The 27,889-nt window shown below is 47.9% G+C and overlaps 1 protein-coding gene across 4 annotated transcripts in view; it reads right to left on the bottom strand.

Annotated features, from left to right (window-relative positions):
- Positions 1-4,380: 4,380 nt before the first annotated feature.
- Positions 4,381-27,889, bottom strand: part of LOC135054629 (zinc finger protein 883-like) — a 57,920-nt gene continuing 34,411 nt past the window's right edge. For all 4 annotated transcript variants that reach the window (XM_063957838.1, XM_063957840.1, XM_063957841.1 and 1 more), the window contains one exon: positions 4,381-8,050. In XM_063957838.1, the coding sequence (XP_063813908.1) occupies positions 6,729-8,050 (1,322 nt within the window). In that variant the 3' untranslated portion in view covers positions 4,381-6,728. The remainder of the gene's footprint in view (positions 8,051-27,889) is intronic.

The following is a 27,889-nucleotide window of genomic DNA, read 5'->3' as shown; positions in this document are numbered from 1 at the left end:
ATGATGATACTCCTTCGAAAAAAGGGAGTTATAATTATCCCGTACTTGGACGATCTCCTTATAAAGGCGAGGTCCAGGGAACAGTTGTTGATCGGAGTAGCACTAGCTCGGGAAGTGCTACAACAGCACGGCTGGATCCTGAATATTCCAAAGTCGCAGCTGGTTCCTGCAACGCGTCTGTTGTTCCTTGGGATGGTTCTGGACACAGAACAGAAAAGGGTGTTTCTCCCGGAGGAGAAGGCCAAGGAGTTGTCATCGCTGGTCAGAGACCTCCTAAAACCAAAACAGGTGTCGGTGCATCACTGCACGCGAGTCCTGGGAAAGATGGTAGCTTCGTACGAAGCGATTCCGTTCGGAAGGTTCCATGCACGGATCTTTCAGTGGGATCTGTTGGACAAGTGGTCCGGATCGCATCTTCAAATGCGTCGGATGATAACCCTGTCTGCAAGGACCAGGGTATCTCTACTGTGGTGGCTGCAGAGTGCTCATCTTCTGGAGGGCCGCAGATTCGGCATACGGGACTGTGTCCTGGTAACCACGGACGCCAGCCTTCGAGGCTGGGGAGCAGTCACACAGGGAAGAAATTTCCAAGGACTGTGGTCAAGCCAGGAAATGTCCCTACACATAAATATTCTGGAACTAAGAGCCATTTACAATGCCCTAAGTCAGGCAAGACCCCTGCTTCAAAGTCAGCCGGTACTGATTCAGTCAGACAACATCACGGCGGTCGCCCATGTAAACCGACAGGGCGGCACGAGAAGCAGGATGGCGATGGCAGAACCCACAAGGATTCTCCGATGGGCGGAAAATCACATGTTAGCACTGTCGGCAGTGTTCATTCCGGGAGTGGACAACTGGGAAACAGACTTCCTCAGCAGGCACGACCTCCACCCGGGAGAGTGGGGACTTCATCCAGAAGTCTTCCAGCTGATTACAGACCATTGGGAAAGGCCACAGGTGGACACGATGGCGTCCCGCCTCAACAAAAAGCTAGAAAACTATTGCGCCAGGTCAAGGGACCCTCAGGCGATAGCAGTGGACGCTCTAATGACACCGTGGGTGTACCGATCGGTTTATGTGTTCCCTCCTCTTCCTCTCATACCAAGGGTACTGAGAATAATAAGAAGGAGAGGAGTAAGAACTATACTCATTGTTCCGGATTGGCCAAGAAGAGCTTGGTACCCGGAACTTCAAGAAATGATATCAGAGGACCCATGGCCTCTACCGCTCAGACAAGACCTGCTGCAGCAGGGGCCCTGTCTGTTCCAAGACTTACTGCGGCTGCATTTGACGGCATGGCGGTTGAACACCGGATCCTGAAGGAAAAGGGCATTCCGGAGGAAGTCATTCCTACACTGATCAAAGCCAGGAAAGATGTGACTGCTAAACATTATCACCGCATATGGCGAAAATATGTTGCTTGGTGTGAGGCCAGGAAGGCCCCAACGGAGGAATTTCAACTTGGTCGATTCCTGCACTTCCTACAGTCAGGGGTGACTATGGGCCTCAAATTGGGGTCCATTAAGGTCCAGATTTAGGCTCTGTCGATTTTCTTCCAAAAAGAACTGGCTTCACTGCCTGAAGTTCAGACTTTTGTTGCATATTCAGCCCCCTTTTGTGCCTCCAGTGGCACCTTGGGATCTCAACGTGGTGTTGGATTTCCTTAAGTCGCATTGGTTTGAGCCACTTAAAACTGTGGAGCTAAAATATCTCACGTGGAAAGTGGTTATGCTGTTGGCCCTGGATTCGGCCAGGCATGTGTCAGAGTTGGCGGCTTTGTCATGTAAAAGCCCTTATCTGATTTTCCATATGGATAGGGCGGAATTGAGGACTCATCCCCAATTTCTTCCTAAGGTGGTTTCAGCATTTCATCTGAACCAACCTATTGTGGTGCCTGCGTCTACTCGGGACTTGGAGGATTCCAAGTTGCTGGATGTAGTCAGGGCAGTGAAAATTTATGTTTCCAGGACGGCTGGAGTCAGGAAAACTGGCTCGCTATTTATCCTGTACGCACCCAACAAGCTGAGTGCTCCTGCTTCTAAGCAGACTATTACTCGCTGGATCTGTAGCACGATTCAGCTTGCACATTCTGTGGCTGGACTGCCGCATCCTAGATCAGTAAAAGCTCATTCCACGAGGAAGGTGGGCTCTTCTTGGGCGGCTGCCCGAGCGGTCTCGGCTTTGCAACTTTGCCGAGCAGCTACTTGGTCGGGGTCAAATACGTTTGCAAGATACTACAAGTTTGACACCCTGGCTGAGGAGGACCTAGAGTTCGCTCATTCGGTGCTGCAGAGTCATCCGCACTCTCCCGCCCGTTTGGGAGCTTTGGTATAATCCCCATGGTCCTTACGGAGTTCCAGCATCCACTTAGGACGTTAGAGAAAATAAGATTTTACTCACCGATAAATCTATTTCTCGTAGTCCGTAGTGGATGCTGGGTGCCCATCCCAAGTGCGGATTGTCTGCAATACTTGTATATAGTTATTGTTAAACTAACGGGTTATTGTTGAGAGCCATCTGTTGAGAGGCTCCGTTGTATTTCATACTGTTAACTGGGTATAGTATCACGAGTTGTACGGTGTGATTGGTGTGGCTGGTATGAGTCTTACCCGGGATTCAAAATCCTTCCTTATTGTGTCAGCTCTTCCGGGCACAGTATCCTAACTGAGGTCTGGAGAAGGGTCATGGTGGGAGGAGCCAGTGCACACCAGGTAGTCCTAAAGCTTTCTTTAGTTGTGCCCTGTCTCCTGCGTAGCAGCTATTCCCCATGGTCCTTACGGAGTCCCAGCATCCACTACGGACTACGAGAAATAGATTTACCGGTGAGTAAAATCTTATTTTTTAAACTGGACTATACTGGGTTGACGGATCACAATTTTTTAAAGGAAAATCTTTCAGACTGTCAAAGTAAACGTGTTGTGCATTATCAACATTGAGCGCTATACATTTAACTTTTAAACTGGTCTTTCTATTTTTTAGAGGATAGTATGATGTGGGGCCTGATGAGACAAGCTCAGTTATATGGGTCCCCAGCGGCAGCTCGCTAGTCAGCTCATCTAGATAATACCCCAATGGCGGATTCAAATCACCGGGCCTGCTGACAAATATCACAGAGTCTGTATCATGGTAAAGACAACGATCTTGTAATCTATCCAATAGGTTGTACACATCAATAAGGGCATACGCTGTGGTTATTGCTGCGATAAACATATTTGTATTGAAATTAATTGAGTAATGATCTTTGGCGTATTTCCAATTCACCATGACCTCATCTATGAAGTCTATAACAAAAACACCAGAGTACAGTAAAAATGCGTTTTCAAAAAGCTTGTCGGGATCAGACGCTAGACACATGTGGGACATGTTACTACGTTGACCAACCTTTCCCCACAAGGAGTTTAAAAACACTTGAAAATTGGCTTTTTGCAGTGTTGCTTTCTATGTGGTCGGGTCTTAAAGACATGCCTTCATTTTTTTGATAGGCAGCTATATACACCTGTCATATCAGAGTCTGTACACCACTCAGGATAACCAGAAGCCTCTTATTTATCCCTGAGATGCATTTTAATGTAACCTGAAAACAAAAACAACCATAAAGAAAAGCTCTGAATATAATCGTGTGGTGACCGCTGAGATCGACAACAGTCAGGTAATCGTACTGAATCCAGCCTGATACTGTGGGAGGGGATGAGAGCGTCTGTACAGTCTTCCCCACCCCTGTGCTGCATTTCCATTATGCACTGCGTCTCACGTATGTGATTTCCCTCCTGCATGAGAGGTGTCCTGTTATGTGATCACATATCACCATTAGGGTTACCCTGATACCATGCCGTGGTGGTGGTGGGGGGGGGCGCTGCACAGTTTTCCCCACCATTACCTGTGTTCCAGTAAGTTGGCAGTAAGACCACAGAATTTGATTGCAGAGACTATTGCCATGTTCTGTTGAAGGGAAAGGGGCTGACTGATGCTCTGCTGTGAGCATTATATAGCGCATTGTGACGCACTCAGACCTGGAACATTATGCTGTTAGTGGAAGCGCTTCCCCTGACGTACAGGTGTGCATCTAAATGCGTTAAGGCTGCGACAGCCACTGTGAGCTGCTACAGTCATGGTCATCAGAAGCACCTTTGGGCCTTGTCCCAACCCCATGCTGGGTGCAGATTGTCAGAGTATGGACCCCAATGTAAGCAGTTAAGCATCTGACATTAATACCGGTCCTGCGAAACACCTGCCACACTCCCAAAACACACCCATCAAATGGGATATCTCTGTCCGGCCACACCCTCATTACATACATCGCACACTAATATCACCGCCCCACACTGCACTTTCCATCTTTGAAAGTAATGCAACATTTTAGATTTTTGCTGTTTGGTTTTTGATTGTTTTATTTTAAAGCATTTACTGATTTACAGATGTATACACTGATCAGCCATAACATTAACACCACTGACAGATGATGTGACACTGATTATCTCATTACAATGCGTACTGTCAGGGAAAGGGATATATTAGACAGCATGAGAACACTCTGTATCTAAAGGTGATTTGTTAGAAGCAGGAAAAATTGGGCAAGTGTAAAGACATGAGCGACACTGACAAGGGCCACATTGTGATGGCTGGACAGCTGGGTCAGAGCATCTCCAGAACAGCAGATGTTGTAGGTTGCTCCTGGTATGCAGTGTTTAGTGCCTACAAGAAGCGGTGCAAGGAAGGACAACTTATAAAGTGGTGACAGAGTGAAAGCCTGTCTGTACCCATCACAGAGAAGCTCCTACATTGGGCCTGTGAGCGGCGGATGAGTCCCTTTCTTATACATCACATGAACAACCGGGTGCATGTGCATCGTGGCACCAGCATGGGAAGGCAAGCCAGTGGACGCAGCTTGATGCTCTGGCAATGTTCTGCTGGGAGACCTTGGTTCTAGCCATTCATGAGGATGTTACCTTGAAACTTATCGCCTGCCTAAATATTGTAGCATACAGAGTACACCTCTACATGATAACAGTTCCCTGATGGCAGTAACCTCTCTCAGCAGAATAATGCACCATGCCATACTGTACAAATTGTTCGGGAATGTTTTGAGGAACATGAAAAGAGATCAAGGTGGCGACCTGGCCTTCAAATTCCCCAGGTCAGTCCGATCCTGTGTCTGGGGGTGTGCTGGGGTCATGGAGGTCTCACCTCCATGGCTCCAGCACAGGGCTTTAAGGATCTGATGCTAACACCTTGATGCCAGATACCACAGAACACCTTCAGAGGTCGTGTGGAGTCCATGCCTCGATGTGTCAGTGCTGATATGGCGGCACAACAGGGACATACACAATATTAGAAAGGTGGGTCTAATGTTACACCTGATAGGCATAAGCTTTACCTAGACTTTATCATGACTATCTCAATTTTTCAAATTAACTTTCTACATACACTATCTCTGTAATCAGCTTCCTGCTTAAAAAGGCATAAATGCAGCCCTGACATCCAAAAGGAACACACATTGGGCCTAATTCAGACCTGATCACACGCTAGGTGTTTTCGCTGCACAGCAATCAGGCCTGAATTGCGCATGCACCGCAATGTGCAGGCGCATCGCACGGGTACAAAGCAGATTGTTGCTGTGTGATGGGTTTTACGAAGAATCCACTGGCACAGCCGATTGCAAGGAGAGTGACAGGATGAAGGCATTTCTGAGTGTCAACTGACCGTTTTCTGGGAGTGTTTGGAAAAACGCAGGCGTGTCCAAGTGTTTGCAGGTCGGGTGTCTGACGTCAATTCCGGGACTGGACAGGCTGAAGTGTTCGCAAGGGCTGAGTAAATTCTAAACTACGCAGAAACTGCACATACTATTTTTTTGTACCACCCGGCTGCACATGCGATCGCACACTTGCAAAGCAAAAATACACTTCCCTATCGGCGGCAACTATCTTATCTCAGCAGTGCAAAAATCCCCTAGTGAGCGATCAGGTCTCAATTGCGCCCATTGTTCTTAATTTCAGTTTGTGTGTGTGTGGGGGGGGGGGGGGGGGGTCATAAAAGAAATTGGCCTCACTTGCTCCAAAATGCCATAAAATACTCCTTCAGATCTCACAAGTACTGTAAAGCTCCACAAATGCCAATCAGTCCTATGCATTCCTCTCATATATACAATTATACTACCCATACATCACCACATGCCACTCAGATCTCATTGTGTGGATTTTCTGACGTGTAACAAGGTATGATTTCAGTGTATAGTATTTCGGGCACTCAGGGCCTGATTTCAAACTGTAATTGCAGACACAGGAAACTGACTGATAATACGGACTCTGGAAGCACCACCAATAGGTAAAATTTGCTCACACCCCCTGAGGGTATAATAACTTTTACCGTTGTTGTTATTTTTTACAATTACTCTAATAAGAAACACTGTCACACAGTCCAGTACAGAACCAACCCCAGGGGCGCTATACAAAGTAACTGCACAGATGTAGGGAAGCGGCTGCTATCTGTAGGACACAGATGGCTCCTACACATATCTGTGAGATCAGAGGGCTGCGTCTGAGGAAGAAGCCTCTGATCAATATTGCATCTCACAATGGTAGCAGACCTTGGCCAGTCTGCATAAAACGTACCTTACTCAGCCATCGTATCAGATAGCCAGGTCCAGGAAGTCTTTGCCAGATAATGCAGACTTGTATTAAAACCATAGTTTGCATGTAAAGCCAAATCAGGGCCTCAGTACATGGAAATAGTTACACACCTGTATGACTACTCACATGTTTAACAAGAGCTGATCTCAGTGAAAAACATTTCCCACACTCAGAGCATGGAAATGGTTTCTCTCCAGTGTGACTTCTCTGATGTGTAACAAGATGTGATTTCCGTATAAAACACTTCCCACATTCTGGACATGGATATGGTCTCTCACCTGTGTGACTCCTCTGATGGGTAACAAGAGCTGATTTATATGAAAAACATTTCCAACACTCAGAGCATGGAAATGGCCTCTCACCTGTATGACATACCTGATGTTCAACAAGATGCGATTTCCGTATAAAACACTTCCCACATTCTGTACATGGAAATGATTTCTCACCTGTGTGAGTTCTCTGGTGTAGAACAAGCTCTGATTCCTGAGAATAACATTTCCCACACACAGTACATGGAAAGGTCTTATAACCTGTGTGAATTCTCTGATGTCTAGTAAGAACTGATTTCTGTGTAAAACATTTCCCACACTCAGAACATGGAAATGGTTTCTCCCCTGTGTGTCTCCTCTGATGGTTAACAAGATATGATTTCTGTGTAAAACATTTCCCACACTCTGAACATGGAAATGGCCTCTCACCTGTGTGACTTCTCTGATGTGTAACAAGATGTGAATTCCGTATAAAACGCTTCCCACATTCTGGACATGGAAATGGTCTCTCACCTGTGTGACTCCTCTGATGGGTACCAAGATATGATTTCTGTGTAAAACATTTCCCACACTCAGAACATGGAAATGGCCTCTCACCTGTATGACATACCTGATGTTTAACAAGATGCGATTTTCGTATAAAACACTTCTCACATTCTGAACATGGAAATAATTTCTCACCTGTGTGAGTTCTCTGGTGTAGAACAAGTTCTGATTTCTGAGAATAACATTTCCCACACACAGTACATGAAAATGGCTTATAACCTGTGTGTATTCTCTGATGTCTAATAAGAACTGATTTCTGTGTAAAATATTTCCCACACTCAAAACATGGAAATGGTTTCTCGCCTGTGTGACTTCTCTGATGCCTAGCAAATACTGGCTGATGTACAAAACATTTACCACATTCAGAATAGGTAAAGACTGAATCATCTGTAAGAGCAGCATTATGTGTAACAAAATTTGAGTCATCGGGAGAACATTGCCCATGATTAGAGGGTTCAGATGATAGATCAGCGCTGAGAGGTACAGGATGTATATTTAGAGTAATGGGGTTGTCTCCTGGAGGATCCTGTGTGTTGTTATCTTGTACTTTAAAATTTGGAGATAAAATTAACTCTCCATCAAAGGTCTTCACGCTTGTGCCTCCATCTACTGGAAATAAATGTATGACAATAGAATATTATTACCCTGAGTAAAAAATTATACTAATTAGTGAGATCTAAATGTTCAGTTGTTTACAATTGTACATGTACATACAGTAAGACTCTATTGTAGCACAGATAAAACTTTGGTGTAAAATAGAACTGAATCCATCTGGTAAGTGTGTAAGCTACAACACTTATCCTAGTGGCCTCTGAGAAAGGCCAGGCTATGAGCTAAGGACTTTTCCCCAGAAGTGGAAAGCAATAATAGTATTTTAATTACCTTCCGGTAAATCCTTTTCTCGTAGTCCATAGAGGATACTGGGGTCCACATTAGTAGCATGGGTATAGACGGGTCCACTAGGAGCCTTGGGCACTTTAAGAAATCAATAGTGTGCACTGGCTCCTCCCTCTATGCCCCTACCAGACTCAGTCTAGAAACTGTGCCCATGGAGATAGACATATCCTGAGGAAGGATTTAACAGAACAGTGGTGAGACTCGAACCAGCACACAACCAAGAGGAAAGCCATGCTAAGTAAACTTGAACAGTAACAGTAACAGCTGAACCAACAATAATACTTAACCATGAAACTGTGCAAGAAACACAAAGCACTGGGCGGGTGCCCAGTATCCTCTACAGACTACGAGAAAAGCATTTACCAGTAGGTAATTAAAATCCTATTTTCTCTTATGTCCTAGAGGATACAGGGGTCCACATTAGTACCATGGGGATGTACCAAAGCTACCAAACCGGGTGGGAGTGCTGAGGTACCTGCAGAACTGATTGACCAAACTGAAGGTCCTCAGAGGCCAAAGTATCGAAATTGTAGAACTTAGCAAACGTGTTTGAACCTGACCAAGTAGCCGCTCGGCAGAGTTGTAAAGCCGACACACCCCGGGAAGCCGCCCAGGAAGAACCCACCGACCTAGTAGAGTGGGCCTGTACTTTAGGAACTCCAAACCTGCTATAGAATAAGCCTGCTGGATAGTAAACCTGATCCAGCGAGTAATAGACTGCTTTGACACCCAATTTTATTGGGATCAATAGAGAACAAACAGCAAGTCAGATTTCCTGTGACGAGCTGTCCGCTTCACATAGATCTTCAAAGGCCTCACAACATCCAAGGACTTTGCGGTAGCAGAGGTGTCAGTAAGCACCGGAACCACAATAGGTTGGTTGATATGAAACGCAGACACCACCTTAGGAAGAAATTGCTGACGAGTTCCGAGTTCAGGTCTTTCTTCATGAAAAACCAAATAGGGGCTTTTGTTAGACAATGCCCCCGATTCCGACACATGCCTTTCTGAAGCCAAGGCCAACCTCCTGTAAAGGCTCAAACCATTCCGAATGAAGAAACTGCAACACCATGTTGAGATCCCAAGGTGCCGTGCACAAGGGTGGTTGGATGTGCAGAACACCTTTCAAGAACATCTGAACCTCAGGGAGGGAAGCCAATTGTTTCTGGAAGAAAATGTATAAGGCCAAAATCTGGACTTTTAAGGAGCCCAAAACGTAGGCCCACATCCACCCCTGACAGTAGAAAAAGGAAAAAACATCCCAGTTGAAATTCCACTGTAGGAAATTTTCTGTTTTCATACGAGTCATAGATCCACGTACCAGGCCCTTCGTGGCCAGTCCAGGGCAATGAGAATTGCTTGAACCTATTCCTTTTTATTCTTTTGAAAACTCTTGGGATCAATGGAAGAGGTGGAAACACATAAACCATCTGGTAGACCCATGGAGTCACCAGAGCATCCACTGCTACTGCTTGGTCCTTCGACCTGGAACAATACCGCTTGAGCTTCTTTTTGAGCCGAGAGGCCATCATGTCTATTTGTGGAATTCCCCACCGAAGTGTCAAGGACTCGAACACCTGCTGGTGAAGGCACCACTCTCCTGGGTGGAGGTCTTGTCTGCTGAGGAAGTCCACTTCCAAGTTGTCTACTCCGGGAATGAAGATTGCCGACAGCGCCACAACGTGTCTTTCTGCCCAGACATTGCTGCTCTGCTCTTCGTTCCGCCCTGTCGGTTTACTTACATTACTGCCGTCACATTGTCCGACTGAACTTGAATGGCGTGATCTTGAAGAAGATGCGATGCCTGTAGAAGGGCATTATATATGGCCCTTATCTCCAGAACGGTGATCAGAAGTATGGTTTCCCGACTTGACCATTTTCCTTGGAACTGTTCCCCCTGGGTGACTGCTCCCCAACCTCTGAGGCTTGCGTCTGTGGTTAGCAGAATCCAATTTTGAATCCCTAACCTTCGACCCTCGGTCAGGTGAGAAGTCTGAAGCCACCACAGAAGAGAAATCATGGCTTTTGGCGATAGACGTATCCTCTGGTGCATGTGAAGATGCGATCCGGCCCATTTGTCCAACAGATCCAGCTGGAAGGGCCTTGCATGAAACCTTCCATACTGCAGAGCCTTGTAAGAGGCTACCATCTTCCCCAGAAGGCGAATGCATAGATGCTCCCTGTTTTTAGAACATCCCGCACCATTGACTGGATTACCAATGCATTTTCCAATGGAAGGAATACCTTCTGTTCCTCCGTATCCAGTATCATCGCCAGGAACGGAAGCCTCCGTGTTGGTTCCAGGTGGGATTTTGGTAGGTTCAGAATCCACCCATGATCCTGGAGAAGTCGGTTTGAGAGGGCAATGCTATAAATAACCTCTCCCTGGATGGTGCTTTTATCAGCAGGTCATCCAGGTGCGGTATTATGTTCACTCCTTGCTTGCGTAGGCAAAACATAATTTCTGACATTACCCTGGTGAACGCCCTCGGTGCCGTAGAGAGGCCAAATGGCAGGGCTTGGAACTGGTAGTGACAGTCCTGTAGTGCAAACTGTAGATAAGCCTGATGAGGCGGCCAAATCGGAATATGAAGGTATGCATCCTTGATGTCCAGAGACACCAGAAATTGCCCCTTCTCCAGACCTGAGATCACCGCTCTCAGAGACTCCATCTTGAACTTGAACACCCGTAAGTACGGTTCAGTGACTTAAGGTTAAAATGGGCCTTACTGAACCTTCCGGTTTCGATACCACAAACTGGTTGGAGTAATAACCTTTGTTTTGTAGTTGCAGTGGAACTGGGACAATGACCTGAGTTTGTACCAGTTTCTGAATTGCAGCCTGCAAAGTCACATCTGCTTCTGCAGAAGATGGTAAGCCTGATTTGAAGTATCTGTGAGGTGGGAGTTCCTGAAACTCTAATCTGCATCCCTGGGCAATAAGGTCTTTGACCCAGTGATCCTGGCAAGATGTTGCCCAAATGTGACTGAAATAACGTAACCGAGCTCCCACCTGCCTGTCTTCCAGGCAGTGCGGTCCACCGTTATGCTGAAGGCTTTGAGGAAGCAGACTCGGAGGTCTGGTCCTGAGAACCAACAGCTGCTGGTTTCTTGGGTTTACGTCTATTGCCTTTGAAGGCCGTAGAAGAACCTTTGGATTTGCCTTTGAATGTCGCTGTCCGAAAGGACTGCAGAGTTGGAGCAAAGTAGGTTTTCCTAGCTGGGGGTGCTGCGGCAGGAAGGTATGTAGACTTACCCGCCATAGCCTTGGATATCCACGTATCCATCTCCAAAAGGGCCTCACCTGTGAATGGTAGGCTTTCCACGCCTTTCCTTGAATTCGCATCCACTGTCCACTGGCGTAGCCCACAAGCCCCTGCGTGCCGACACTGCCATGGCAGTGGTGCGTGTGTTGAGCAAACCAATTTCCTTTATGGCCTCCACCATAAAGTTAGCAGAGTCCTGAATATGTTGTAGGAGTAAAATTATCTCCCCCCTGGGTAAGAAATCTAACCAGTCTATTAGATTACCTGACCATTTAGCAATGTCCCTAGTGATCCACACACAAGCAATAGTGGGTCTCTGGGCCACCCCAGCAGCAGTGTATAAGGATTTGAGAGTGGTCTCAATCTTGCGGTCAGCCGTGTCCTTTAAGGAGGCTTCCCCAGGAACAGGTAAGACTGTCTTATGTGACTACCTAGATACCGATGCGTCCACAATCGTCAGGTTTTCCCATGTCTTTCTATCCCCCAGAGGAAAGGGAAAGGAAGTAATTAACCTCTTAAGGATCTGAAACTTGTTGTCAGGGTTAACCCAAGTTTCTTCAAAGAAAGCATTCAATTCCTTTGATGCTGGAAAAGTAGCTGAGGATTTATTTTTTACATTAAAATAAGATTCATCCTCTACCTCCGCCACCTTGTCAGGAATGTGCAGGACATCTCTAATAGCTTCCATCAGGGCCTGTATTACTTGTGACAGGACTGCATACCCCCACTAGCGTCCACTTCACCCTCCTCCGTGCCTGATGTATCGTCATCAGTAGCAGACTGCAGGAGCTCGGCCAGAGTATGCTTTTGTGGGCAAATGGCAGGAGTCTTGAGACGCTGGCATGGGAACTGAATCTCTATTCATCAGGTCATCCATAGACTGCCTTAAGTATTGCATCTCTTTCTCAGTATGGGATAATTTAGTACAAATATTAGATATCATCCCCTTAATGGAATCTAACCATGGGGAGTTCAACTCCATTAGCCTGAGAATGTGTACTATCTAGGGTACATGGTAGAGAGTCTCCGGGGGAGACGGTAATGCTAACCACTACACCATCCGTACTGCCTAGTACTGACATTAACTCTTCAGGAAGTTGGCCCACCCCTCCTTCCCCCCTAAGTCCCAAGAAGCAGGCATGCTGGTGCCACCCAGCAGTGCCTGTAAAACAACAAATAGAAAATAAATGTAGAAAAACTTCAGGAGCTTCCCAAAGCGTGACCCGCTCCTCCGGGCACATTTTCTAACCTGAGTCTGGTAGGAGGCGCACAGAGGGAGGAGCCAGTCCATACTATTGATTTCTTAAAGTGCCCAAGGCTCCTAGTGGACCCGTTTATGGGGGTCATTCTGAGTTCTTCGCTCGCTAGCTGCTTTTAGCAGCATTGCACACGCTAGGCCGCCGCCCTCTGGGAGTGTATCTTAGCATAGCAGAATTGCGAACAATAGATTAGCAGAATTGCTACTAAATAATTCTTTGCAGTTTCTGAGTAGCTCCAGACCTACTCACAGATTGCGATCAGCTCAGTCCGTTTAGTTCCTGGTTTGACGTCACACACACGCCCTGCGTTCGTCCAGCCACTCCCCCGTTTCTCCAGACACTCCCGCGTTTTTCCCTGACACGCCTGCGTTTTTCAGCCAACGCCGTGAAAACGCCGAGTTGCCGCCCAGAAACGCCCCTTTCTTGTCAATCATTTACCGAACAGCAGTGGGACTGAAAAGAGTCGTACGAACACCAGCAAATCTACTAAGTTTTGTGTTAAATATCTTAGCGCATGCGCGCTGCGTACCATGCGCAGTTAGCATCAAATCGCAGCATAGCGAAAATCGGCAACGAGCGAACAACTCGGAATGACCCCCTATGCCCCATGGTTCTAATGTGGACCCCAGTATCCTCTAGGACGTAAGAGAAAATACAGGAGGCTCCTCAAATGCTAATATAGTTCTATATGTATAAGTGCCCAAGCTATCCCAGTGCGGGTGAGTAATGTGGATGAAAGATATTTAATACCTCAACAGCTTTATATACAGAAGGGGCATCATCTTTAAAGGTCCCATATGTCTCACAAATGGTGCCCACAAGCTGATGGTGATCCCATCATGGTGCAGACATTCCTATGAGAGCTGTAACACCATCACGTTTCTCTTGGTAAGAAGCAGCAACACTATAATTTGCATACTATAAAATTATACAAAATTCTCAACAGAATGATGTTCCTTTGCGCCTAAGCCAACTGCAGCTGAGGTGCCAGCTCTCAAGGGAAACATTTCCGAAACGCGTTGGTGCAAGAGATACATGGGGCCATATAGGGAGTAAGATCTTTTTTTTTTTTTAAATTCAATAGTTTTTATTAGATTTTCAGAGTAAACATTAACAATTTACACACAAACAACTTAGAACTAACATACACACACATAAAGCGTATAAACAGCTGTACATACATAATACTGATAAAGCATCAAGAGACTATACTGTCTCGCAATTCACACAGTCACAGGTTATCGGCGCCTGAGAATAACACTCCACAAGCATATCGCTGTCAATATAAACAGAAGCATAGCAGAGAAGGCACAATGGCCCTCATTCCGAGTTGTTCGCTCGGTATTTTTCATCGCATCGCAGTGCAAATCCGCTTAGTACGCATGCGCAATGTTCGCACTGCGACTGCGCCAAGTAACTTTACTATGATGAAAGTAATTTTACTCACGGCTTTTTCTTCGCTCCGGCGATCGTAATGTGATTGACAGGAAATGGGTGTTACTGGGCGGAAACACGGCGTTTCAGGGGCGTGTGGCTGAAAACGCTACCGTTTCCGGAAAAAACGCAGGAGTGGCCGGGGAAACGGTGGGAGTGCCTGGGCGAACGCTGGGTGTGTTTGTGACGTCAACCAGGAACGACAAGCACTGAAATGATCGCACAGGCAGAGTAAGTCTGGAGCTACTCTGAAACTGCTAAGTAGTTAGTAATCGCAATATTGCGAATACATCGGTCGCAATTTTAAGAAGCTAAGATTCACTCCCAGTAGGCGGCGGCTTAGCGTGTGTAACTCTGCTAAAATCGCCTTGCGACCGATCAACTCGGAATGAGGGCCAATATTACCTAATATACCGCAACACCATGGCCGGCCGCGAGGGTATCTACCCCCAAAAAGTTCCTCAATAAGATAAGGAGAGAGATACACATCTATACTTTATCTATCCTTGAAATATTTAGAATCTATCCACCTGCCCCAGATTATGGCCAATTTCCTCTCCACTTTCCTCGCCAGGAACACAAATTTTTCATGTGCGACGGTTTCGTTGACCAGGGACATCCAGGCCTTCAGTGCTGGGGCCTCTCCTGCCAGCCACAGCCGGGCTATACAGACCTTGGCTAAGGCACATAGATTGATAGCATATCGCCTGCTAGGTGGGTCTAAAGCCTCGTCATCCACAATCAGCAGCGTACACAGTGCAGGCGTACATACGGAGGCGGGAACACCCGTATCACAGATGACACGTATAACAGCCATCCAGAACCGAGACACACCAGGGCATACCCATAGTAGATGCCAAAAGTCGGCACCCACAACTCCGCATTTGGGGCACCGTGAGCTATGAGACAACCCAATATGTACTAGCCTCACCGGGGTCATATACACTCTATGCAGAATGTAAAATTGTATTTGCTGGTACCTAACAGAGGAAGTGGAGATCCGATGGGCTCCCATAGCAGTATTCCATGCATCGTCTGATAACATACCCACATCGGACTCCCACTTGCCTCGGAGAGCAGTTAGAGGGTCCACATGATACATCCGGAGAATACAGCTATATATCTTAGAGACCTGGTGTCCCGAGTCCAGCGTCTGCAACATTAGTTTGACCGGAGAGTCAATGAGGACCGGAGGGCCATTTGGAAATTGGGCAGCCAAAGCGTGTCTCAGCTGAAGGAATCTAAAAAAAAACCCTGAGGGGATATTATGTGCCTGTTGAAGTTGTTGGAATGAGGTAAGGGTCCCATCACTATACAGTTGTCCTAGGGAATGCACACCCCAGTTACCCCAAACCTCCCGGACCTGAAGCTGACACAGTTCCGGCAGCCCGTAAGCGTTATCCAGTGGAGTATCAGGATCAACACCGTGGCCGCGCATCGCAGAGTGCACCAGCTTCCATATTAGGATGGATTGTTTAATCAGTGGCATTGTGGACATTTTGACGCTACCACAGAGGAGTAGCTGTAATGGGGAGCCCCCAGGATAATCATGGTGCAACATCAGCGAATGCAAGGCCAGGGCATCAAGGTCGGTAACCCACTCCCAAACATGCGTCAGCTGCGCCGCATAGTAGTAGAAACGGAAGTTGGGTAGAGCCAAACCCCCCATTTCACGTGTCCTGGTCAGAGTATCTAATTTCAAACGTGCCCGCTTACTAGCCCACACCAGGGAGGAGAGTAACCTATTTATTTGTTTAAAAATCTTCTTCTGCGGAATATAAACGGGAGAGTGCTGCAGGACATATAGAAGTTTGGGCTGGAAAACCATTTTTACCATGTTAACTCTCCCCGTGACCGTCAGGGGTAGTTTTCCCCATGCCCTCACCCGTCTACGGAGATATGTTATTTGTGGGTCAATATTTAGGGAGGAAAAATGTTTGTGGGTCATTAGACACCCAAATGCCCAAATATTTGAAGGAGTCCACCCAACGCAGCGGGAGAGTCACCAACGGGGAGGCAGGAACCGCACCCTGAAGTGGGATAATGGAGGATTTCTCCCAATTAATCAGGAGCCCAGAGTATCGCCCGAACCCATCAATAATTTCCAGAATCCTAGGCATAGACTCAGCATAGCGACTCACAAACAGCAAGACGTCATCGGCGTATAAGGCCACCCTGTCCTCACGGGCACCCACCCTAAAGCCAGAAATCCCGGCATCCGCCCTCAAAAGGCACGCAAGGGGTTCAATGGCCATAGCAAGTAGAGTAGGGGACAGTGGACAGCCCTGATGTGTACCTCTAGATAGGGGGAAAGAGTGAGATACAAAGCCATTAACCGCCACCCTCGCCGATGGAGAGGAATACATCAATCGAACATATTTAATGAAGTTTGGGCCTATACCGAATCTACCCATAACTTCCCACAGATAGGCCCACTCCACCGAGTCGAAAGCCTTAGCGGCATCCAATGAGACGACTATGGAGGAGGCGGGGTCCCCGTGGGGAAGTTGTAGATGGGTAAACAGACATCTAAGGTTAATGGAGGTCGATTTATTGGGCATAAACCCCGTCTGGTCCGGGTGTATAATGTGAGAGATAACTGAGTTTAATCTGCCCGCCAGCACCTTAGCCAAGATTTTTATATCAGTGGATAAGAGGGATATAGGGCGATAGGACTCAACTTTCTTAAGATCCTTGTCAGGTTTGGGAAGAACCACAATCACCGCCTCCGCCATAGATGGGGGGAGGGACTCCTGCGCAAAAATTTGGCCATACAACTCAAGTAGTCGAGGGACAAAGAAATCCAGGTGATGCCTATACACCTCAGAAGGTATTCCATCCAAGCCCGAGGCTTTACCACCGGGGGAGGCCTTAATAGCAGCCATAATTTCATCGGATGATATAGGTGCCTCCAACAGGTCGCAGGCCTCGCTAGAAAGGGTGGGAAAACAAACACCGTCTAGGTACTCGTTTAAGTGCGACTGAGTGCACTCCAGTTTAGATTCGTACAGGCGGCTATAATAGGATACAAATTCAGCTGCTATCTACGGAGTCTGAGTCAGGGATACGCCATCAGAGTTCACAATCTCAACCACCACATTATTAGGTCTATCCCCCCGGGCCAACGAGGCCAGGTATGTCCCCGGCCTGTCCCAAGTAGCGTAAAAAGCATGTGATGAGAAAAGAAGTCTATGCTGAGTCTTCTCCATCAGATACTCCCTCCAGTCCCTCTGAGCCGATAACCAGGCCATCTTAGAGCCATCCAAGGAATCCTGTAAATACTGCAATTCTGCAGCGACACTCTGGGCTTCCAACTCTGCCTCCCGTCGCTTATAGAAGGACTTCAAACTACATACTCGCTTAATCAAACTCCCCCGCATAAAGGCTTTAAACGTGTCCCATAGAGTAGAGATAGCCGTTTCGGCACTGTTCAAAACAAAGAATTTCCGCCATGCAGCCACCAGGTCAGAACCGTCTCCCATGTGAACGAGCCAAAATGGGTTAAATTTACATACAGCTTGGCCCCTAGAGCAATTAAGGTCTAAAGTAAGGATCACAGGGGAGTGGTCTGATATACCCCTAGTCTCATATCTAATACTACCAACCCGGGGAACCATGTCCTTCGAGAGGAGGGCCAGGTCAATCCTGGAAAACGAAGAATGGGAGTGAGAGAAACAGAAGTATTGTTTAAGAGACGGATGTCTCAGTCTCCAAGGATCGACCAGGCCCAACCCCGACACCATATTTGCAAAAGTAGATTTCCCAGGACATACAACAGGTGTAGACACAGAGAGCCTATCCATCTCCGCATCTAGCACATTATTGAAATCCCCGAGGCAAATAACCGATATCCCGGGGTATGAGGCCATAAACCCAGCAGCCTTCTTAAGAACATCAGGAGAGTAGGGAGGAGGCACTGTTAGGGTCTCCTGCCCTGTGCTGCCACGTCATCATGGCAACCGGGAGACAAGTGCTAGCGGAGTAACCTGAGCGCAGCTGATACTCCGGTTCGGGTCTTTTGCTGTGCAGTGGTTACAGGCTCTGTGCACGGCAGGGGATCCGGTGCTGGTTTTTGTGCTCACAGTCTGTGAGGTCTGAGTGGGGCGTGGACAGCACCTGCTTTATAAGGCCTCTTCTCAGGTTAAGCAGATGCTGCTGAATCTTTGTTGGTTAGTCAGTTCCTGAAAGTTAGCCAGTACTGTGTAGCTTTGTATTTGTTGTTGCTTACTGCAAATAGGCCTGGGGATTTGGTACTACACTCTGCCAATCCAGACCTAGCAGTAAGACTGGAGTCAGTCATTTAGCTTGCTGGGGTTCTTTTACTACTCTGTGAACTTAGCAAGTTTGCGGCTGTATTCTAAGACTTGCCTGCCTAAATCCTGTCTCACTGTGCAAGGTGTCAGGTGTCAGTTTAGTGGCAGTAAGCTGAACCTGTGCACTGCAAGTGAGAATTAGGATTGTGGAGACTCTCCTTGTGTCTATCATTCCATCTCTGACCAAGAAGTTTACTGCCACACCCGTTGGTAACCCTTTAGAGTTTTGCTGTTGCCCTTAGCAACAGCATTTCGGGTTCTCTACGTATTTAAACACAACATCTTGCTTTTCCCATCTGAGCATTACTAATACTAGGGAGACACCCAGTTCCTTAGCCTCTGGGCTTCTCTGTTCACTTTGTGTGTATTTTGTTACCCTATCACCTTCTGTGTACGTAATGTCATATTCCCCAGTCTGTCTGTGAGTTCATTTGTTTTGCATACCTATCCGTTCAGACACCAGTACATTCCTGCAGGCACTGGTGTGCATAACAGTTCAAACACCAGTACATTCCTGCAGGCACTGGAGTGCATAACAGTTCTGACACCAGTACATTCCTGCAGGCACTGGTGTGCATAACATATTCAGCAGCCAAATACTCCTGTTGAAATTTTGTGGGAATATGGAGCATACCCCTCAAAATACGTTGCAACAGGTGGTCGATCAGGTGCAGGTCCTGACTCGACAATTTAATGATTTGTCCATTAAAATGCACACCTCCCAGGCCGCTGGCGGAGCTCCCGCAGCAGCAGCACCTTCAGGGGTTAAGGAGCCGAAAGTAAATCTCCCGGATCATTTTTCTGGAGATCGCTCGCAGTTCTTTTGTTTCAAGGAGAGCTGCAAGCTATACTTCCGGCTTAGGCCTCAGTCTTCTGTGTTGGAGATTCAGCGGGTGGGCATAGTGATTTCCTTGCTACAAGGAGACCCACAGGTCTGGGCATATGGGTTGCAGCCTGACTGTCCGTCGCTTAAAAGTGTTGATGCTTTTTTTACGGCACTGGGCATGTTGTATGATGACCCTGACAAGACGGCCTCAGCCGAGGCTCAGATTTCGATCCTTAAGCAAGGGCGAAGGCCAGTTGAGGTTTACTGTACGGAGTTTCGGAGGTTGGCCCATGATACCCAGTGGAATGACCCAGCCCTGAGACACCAGTACCGAAGAGGTCTTTCTAACCAGATAAAGGACCAACTGGTAGAATATCCCTTGCCTGATAGCTTGGATCAGCTCATGCAGTTATCCATCCGGGTGGATAGACGGCTGAGAGAGCGTAGGCTTGAAAGGGAGACTGAGGTTTCCTTCTTTCCCAAGGGAACCTCAGACTCTGAGGAATTTTCCGAGGAGCCTATGCAGATTGGGGCTACCCGCCTCTCCTCGCGTGAGAAGACGCGGAGGAGACAGCAGGGGTTGTGTTTGTACTGTGGGAATAAAGGTCATGTGGTAGTATCATGCCCAGAAAAGCCGGAAAACTTCAGGGCCTGAGGGTGATGGGAAATATCCTGTCAGGCCAGAAGTCAGAATTTCCCAAGAAGACTTTTATCATTCCGGTGACCTTGAAGATCCTCGGTCAAACTGTCAAGACTGAGGCCTTTGTGGACAGTGGGGCCGACGGGGTTTTTATGGACCGCCAATTCGCCCTGAAACACTCTGTTCCCTTAGTACCCTTGGCATCGGAAATTGAGATTTGTGGGTTAAACGGGGAACCATTATCCCAAGGTAAAATTACCTCTTGCACTAGCCAGATTTCTTTGTTTATTGGAGCCACACACTCTGAAAAATTGTCCTTTTATGTGACTGTCTGTACTTTTGCCCCATTGGTGTTGGAGTTACCCTGGTTAAGGGCCCACAATCCTCAATTTGACTGGGTCTCTGGGGAGATTCTTAGTTGGGGTACTGATTGTTTCAGGAGTTGCTTGAGCCTTCCAGTCAGGCTCTCGCAGCTAAGTTTGCCAGGATTGCCAGGGTGTTATGCAGATTTTGCGGACGTGTTCTCCAAAAAAGTTGCAGAGGTACTACCTCCCCATCGCCCCTATGACTGTGCCATTGATTTGTTGCCAAATGCTAAGCTTCCCAAGAGCAGGTTGTACTCCCTGTCACGTCCTGAGACTCAGGCTATGGCAGAGTACATTCAGGAGAACTTGGCTAAGGGATTTATCAGACCTTCACAGTCTCCAGTTGGGTCGGGGTTCTTCTTCGTGGGTAAAAAGGACGGTTCGTTACGACCCTGCATCGACTTCAGGGAATTGAACCGTATCGCGATTAAAAACGCATACCCACTGCCTCTCATTTCGGTCTTGTTTGACCAGCTTCGTACTGCCACCATTTTTTCTAAGATTGACCTACGCGGTGCGTACAATCTAATCCGAATAAGAGAGGGGGATGAATGGAAGACTGCCTTTAATACCCACTCAGGGCATTATGAATATTTGGTGATGCCTTTTGGGCTCTGTAATGCCCCGGCAGTATTCCAGGATTTCATGAATGATGTGCTCAGGGAATATTTGGATAGATTCTTAGTTGTATACTTAGATGACATCCTAATCTTCTCCCATTCCCTGGAGGAACATCGGAAGCATGTACGCTTAGTCCTCCAGAAACTCAGAGACCACCGGCTTGGGGCGAAGCTGGAGAAGTGCGAATTTGAAGTTCAGAAAATCGCATTTCTAGGATATATTATCTCCCCAGAAGGTTTCCAAATGGAGGGTTCCAAGGTACAGGCAGTCCTGGATTGGGTGCAGCCCACTAGTTTGAAGGCGCTTCAGCATTTCCTGGGCTTTGCGAATTTTTATAGACGATTTATCGCTGGATTTTCGTCTATAGTGGCGCCCTTGGTGGCACTCACTAAGAAAGGGGCGGATGTTGCTCACTGGTCTTGTGAGGCTAAAGCGGCTTTTGCCCGTCTCAAAAGGGCATTTGTATCGGCCAAGGTGCTGCGACACCCAGATCCAGAGCGTCCTTTTGTGGTGGAGGTGGATGCCTCTGAGATGGGTATTGGGGCAGTGCTTTCTCAGATGGGAGTGTCTGATAATCGCCTTCATCCCTGTGCTTACTTTTCCCGTAAATTTTCGCCTGCCAAGATGAATTATGACGTGGGTAACCGGGAATTGTTGGCTATTAAGGATGCACTCGAGGAGTGGAGACACTGGCTTGAGGGGGCTAAGTTTGTGGTCTCAATTCTCACCGACCATAAGAATCTGGCATATTTAGAGTCAGCGAAGCGTCTCAATGCCAGGCAGGCACGATGGGCTTTGTTTTTTGCTCGCTTTAATTTTTTGATAACATATCGCCCTGGGTCAAAAAACATCAAGGCTGATGCGCTCTCGCAGAGTTTTGCTCCAATCCAGGAGACCACCGAGGAGCCATTGCCCATTGTGTCCCCATCATGTATTAAAGTGGGCATTACCCAGGACCTCTTATCATTAGTCCTTAGAGCACAGGAGCAGGCTCCTCCAGACCTTCCGGTAGGTCTTTTGTTTGTGCCTCCTAGGTTAAGACAGCGAGTGTTCCTGGAATTCCATGCCAAGAAGTCGGCAGGTCACCCGGGTATTGCCAGAACTCGGGAGTTGCTATCTAGGGCGGTGTGGTGGCCCTCGGTGGCTAAGGATGTGGATCAGTGGGTTCGGGCATGTGACATCTGTGCCCGAAATAAGACTCCTAGAGGGGTTCCTGTTGGCCCATTACATCCACTCTCTATCCCATCTAAGCCATGGACCCACATTTCAATGGATTTTGTGGTGGACTTGCCCAAATCCTCGGGGATGACAGCCATCTGGGTTGTCGTTGACAGGTTTTCGAAGATGGCGCACTTCGTTCCACTGGTTGGGCTGCCATCGGCCAGACGCCTGTCTGAATTATTTATGCTGCATGTTGTGCGTCTCCACGGGTTGCCACTTGATGTGGTCTCTGACCGCGGATCCCAGTTTGTGGCCAAATTCTGGAGGGCATTTTGTTCCGATCTCCAGATTTCTGTCAGCTTGTCGTCAGGCTACCATCCGCAGTCTAATGGGCAGACTGAAAGGGTGAACCAGTCCTTGGAGCAGTTCCTCAGGTGTTATGTCTCCAAGTGTCAGACTGACTGGGTTGCTCATCTGTCCATGGCGGAGTTTGCCTATAACAACGCGGCTCACTCTGCTACAGGGATCTCTCTCTTCCTTTGTGTGTATGGGCATCATCCTAAGGCCAATTCTTTTGACCCCCTGGACTCCACGCCTGGTGGTTCCCCTGTGGTTTCAGTCCTTAGGGGTATTTGGCGGAAAGTGAAGAAAGCCCTTGTGTCTGTGTCATTAGTGACCAAAAGGGTTTTTGATAAGCGGAAAAGACCCTGCAGCTTCAAATTAGGAGACTTCGTCTGGTTGTCTACCAAGAATTTGAAGTTGAGACAGCCATCTCATAAGTTAGGCCCCCGGTTCATCGGCCCTTATAAGATCACCAGGGTTATCAATCCGGTGGCATTTCAGTTAGATCTGCCCCGTTCTTTGGGTATCAATAAAACATTTCATTGTTCCCTTTTAAAACGGGCGATTAGTAATCCTTCTTCCAGTGGAAGACCTTCCCCTCTTCTGATACGTGGCCAGAGGGAGTTTGTTGTTGAAAGAATTCTTGACTCCAAGATGGTTCGGGGTCGGCTGTCATTTTTGGTGCACTGGAAGGGGTATGGCCCGGAGGAGCGGTCGTGGGTGCGCAGTTGTGATCTTCATGCCCCCAGACTGATACGCTCTTTCTTCTCGCAGTTCCCCGATAAACCCGGTGGTAGGGGTTCTTTGACCCCTCGTCAGAGGGGTTGTACTGTTAGGGTCTCCTGCCCTGTGCTGCCACGTCGTCATGGCAACCAGGAGACAAGTGCTAGCGGAGTAACCTGAGCGCAGCTGATACTCCGGTTCGGGTCTTTTGCTGTGCAGTGGTTACAGGCTCTGTGCACGGCAGGGGATCCGGTGCTGGTTTTTGTGCTCACAGTCTGTGAGGTCTGAGTGGGGCGTGGACAGCACCTGCTTTATAAGGCCTCTTCTCAGGTTAAGCAGATGCTGCTGAATCTTTGTTGGTTAGTCAGTTCCTGAAAGTTAGCCAGTACTGTGTAGCTTTGTATTTGTTGTTGCTTACTGCAAATAGGCCTGGGGATTTGGTACTACACTCTGCCAATCCAGACCTAGCAGTAAGACTGGAGTCAGTCGTTTAGCTTGCTGGGGTTCTTTTACTACTCTGTGAACTTAGCAAGTTTGCGGCTGTATTCTAAGACTTGCCTGCCTAAATCCTGTCTCACTGTGCAAGGTGTCAGGTGTCAGTTTAGTGGCAGTAAGCTGAACCTGTGCACTGCAAGTGAGAATTAGGATTGTAGAGACTCTCCTTGTGTCTATCATTCCATCTCTGACCAAGGAGTTTACTGCCACACCCGTTGGTAACCCTTTAGGGTTTTGCTGTTGCCCTTAGCAACAGCATTTCGGGTTCTCTACGTATTTAAACACAACATCTTGCTTTTCCCATCTGAGCATTACTAATACTAGGGAGACACCCAGTTTCTTAGCCTCTGGGCTTCTCTGTTCACTTTGTGTGTATTTTGTTACCCTATCACCTTCTGTGTACGTAATGTCATATTCCCCAGTCTGTCTGTGAGTTCATTTGTTTTGCATACCTATCCGTTCAGACACCAGTACATTCCTGCAGGCACTGGTGTGCATAACAGTTCAAACACCAGTACATTCCTGCAGGCACTGGAGTGCATAACAGTTCTGACACCAGTACATTCCTGCAGGCACTGGTGTGCATAACAGGCACATAAACAGCTAGAAGGAGGACTGGGACATAAGAGAGTCTACATTTCAAAAACACATATCTCCCCCATGGATCTGTCTGCATAGATTCCAGCACAAAGGGGACGGTCCGCTTAATAATAACTGAAACCCCACGAGAGGCAGAAGTGTGCATGGAGTGGTACGCCCATCCCACCCATGGCCTTTTCAGTGAAAGAATCTTACTCCCCACCAGGTGTGTTTCCATAAGGCAGATGACTTCAGCGGCATAGCTTTTGAGCTGTCGGAGTACTAGGGACCTCTTAACTCTATCATTGAGCCCCCGTACATTCCACGCTAGCACTTTAATCCCCGTCATACTGCATTATTGGTAAAATAAATGTAACACCTCGCGGCCAGCCATTTCCGCCACGCGCAAATTCAGTTACCAGACACCAATACCTCAGTAGTACAACCACAAACCACTTCCATTCACATCGTACACTTCCATACAAACAGTAACTACAACCCAAAACGTTCCCCCACCCCCCTCCCTGTATACCACCCCCAACATGCAGCATACTTGGATCCCAAAACTGAATACCAACACTTAAAAAATCAAAAAGAAACAAAACCTTGTGGCACCATGAGCTGCTGCAAACGCTCCTTAATCAGGGCCAAGAATATAATGACTCTCGGGCGAAATAGAGATAGCCTCCAGCCACCAACCATCGCCCCCCCCCCCCCCCCCCCCGAAAAAAGGAGGGGAAATCATAAAAATTCCACCCCCTAGGTCTTTCGATACCCAGAATAAAACAGTCACGGATATCAAGAGCCAGACATATTAAACCAGAAATATAACCCCCCCCTCCCCCTTTAAAGAAAAATACCCGCCGACAATAGGAAAAGTTCAATAGCATACCCAGGATATCAGAATAAGCAAGCGAGTAATCATATACCCTGTCTTAACTGTGGGAACATAATAGCAGGGATACAGTGGACCCCCTCATCTATCACCCACCCCCTCATCCCATCACTTCACAAAAGAAAAAAAAAAAAATACAATTTTTATAGCTAACATATATAAAGCTATCATACTAAATGACCACACATGAAATAATCAGCATTAGAGTCAGGCCGGAGATTCACGGATCTGCAAGGGCATGACTCGCTGGGAATCGCCTGTCCAGCCAGACCATGGCTTCCCGAGGAGTTGTGAAGAATCTTGTTTCCCCATCAGCCACCACCCGCAGCTTGGACGGGAAAAGCATGGCATATGGTAGGTCAAGTTCACGGAGTCTCCTCTTGACCGGCAGGAACTGAGCCCTTTCCTTTTGCACCTCCACTGCAAAATCCAGGAATACTGACATAGGTGACCCATTCCATTTTAGCGGGCCCTTAGTACGAGCCAGCCTCAGCACGGCGTCCCGGTCACGGAAGTGGAGGAACTTAGCAATAAAGGTGCGGGGTGGAGCCCCTGGAGGCAGCGGGCGCATCGGAACTCTGTGGGCCCGTTCGATGGTGAAGTAGGGTGAAAATTCCTCAGATCCAAAGGCATCCCGGAGCCATTTTACAAGGAACTCTTCAGGAGCCGATCCCTCTTCCTTCTCGGGCAGACCAATGAACCGGACATTATTACGCCGCAGACGTCCCTCCATGTCTGTCAGCTTTTTGCGCACATCTGTCATCTGAGATTCCAAAGCATCAGTGCGACGACCCAGCGGGCCAACAGAGTCTTCAACATTAGATATACGGGTCTCAGCCTCTCCCACTCTCTCTCTCACCCTCTGAAGGTCCTGATGAATAATGGAGAGATCGGATTGTACTTGCCCAATTTTATCAGATAGGCGCGCCTCACTGGCAGTCACCGCATCCAGTATTCTCTGCAGTGCGGCATCCGGAGGGTCAGAAGAGGCGGAACTGTACGCAGGGGATGGAGGCGATGCCTCAGGTCTTACAGTCTCTCCCCTCCGCTGCTGAGGGCCGGGGTCGCGAAAAAATTTATCCATTGCTCCCGTAGATGCGCCAGTCTGGCGACCCTTCACCATTTTAGACAGCAGGTTGGTGGTCCCTCTGGTCTGCAGGATAAATCACAACAATTGCAGGCGAGGAGGGGCGTCCCCACCACCACCCTATACACCGGCCACTAGGTGCAAAAATGTATGTAGATATCTATATGTATAAATAAGCAACAGAGCCAAAGTCCCCAGAGTTAATGCAAAGTGTCCACCTAAGCAGGGATATAGGGACTGCCACCCCCAAACAGCTCTGTGGGATATAGAGGATCAGCAACCTCCAGACGCAGCAGGAGAACTCGTACCGCAATTGAGTCGGGCTGGGTTAATGAACCAGGGGAGGGACGCAGGCGAAGAGGGTGTATGCAACCCAATCAATTCCCAGCCAGCCCAGCCGATATTCCAGGTGGCAACTCTCCCCACTTTAATCAATATTCGCCCCACGTACCTAATTCCAGCGTGGCTGGGGCACATAGCAGCAGGGGGTCCAGGAAGCGGCCGCTTGCCTAGGTAAGCAGTTGTTGGTGTGCGGGATGGCCACCCTCCCCTCCTGACTTCACTCCCGGCTTTGAGGCAGCGAAGTCCGTGCTGGCTGCAGCGGGTAGCGGGAGCCGCACTTCCGGTTCCCGGCTCAGCGCGAGTCCGCCTCGGCACAACGGTGCAGGCAGCCCCGCACACAGGACTCCCCGTGGTCGCAGTAGGCGGCAGACGGACGGGGCAGCAAGGAGAGCCCCGCGCCCCCATCGCTCTGGTGTTCGGCTGGTCACAGCGGGCGGCGGCGGGGAGAGGGGAGCAGAAGCCGGACTTCCGGCTGGCACACAATGCGGCAGTCCCAGTGCAGATCAGGGCCCACAGGCTCCAGCAACCCCACAGACAGAGGTAACAGGCTGAAATTCTTCCCAGGGGGGGCAGGAAATACTCACACCCCTATGGCCCCAATAACAGACCCAGGGGGGGATTGCAGGATATATAGCAGGATGATATGGCTGGAGAGCTGCACTATGCTAGTGCTACTCCATGCCCGTCCAGGCCACGCCCCCCGGGAGTAAGATCTTTTATCCTCAAGATTCACCTAATCTCCTTTTTTTTTGTTTTCTTTGGGGACTTAATTGGCGATTGGTTAATGTTTGAGGTCCTTATGGAGTGGAGTGATGTAATCCCTGATTTTTAATGGATTTTATGTCTTGGCCATTTTTGTTTTAAGAATAAAAATATTTTTTATTAAGAATCCAGTACTCCAACTATTAATACTTTAGAGGAAAAACTGCATGGTATTATTGGAAGTGACTGATGGTGCAGCTATAATAAAACCTTTCGATGAACATAGGACTCAGATAAATGGTGAGTTAACTACCATATGCCCTTGTGATGTTGATCTTAATCCTATAGGAAAAGATACCTTTATATGGAGGAAATCTCACTGTACATCGGTGAGGAAGGTATATCCAACCAGCATCAATTTATCCTAATTCTTGGTGATGGTCAATTCAACAAACTGTTGATCTTTATTCTGAGATATCATCTGTATAAAGTTATAAGAATC

The sequence above is a fragment of the Pseudophryne corroboree genome, chromosome 3 (assembly GCF_028390025.1).
Source record: "Pseudophryne corroboree isolate aPseCor3 chromosome 3, aPseCor3.hap2, whole genome shotgun sequence".
Classification (NCBI taxonomy): domain Eukaryota; kingdom Metazoa; phylum Chordata; class Amphibia; order Anura; family Myobatrachidae; genus Pseudophryne; species Pseudophryne corroboree.
This window is presented reverse-complemented; position numbering and strand designations above follow the sequence as displayed.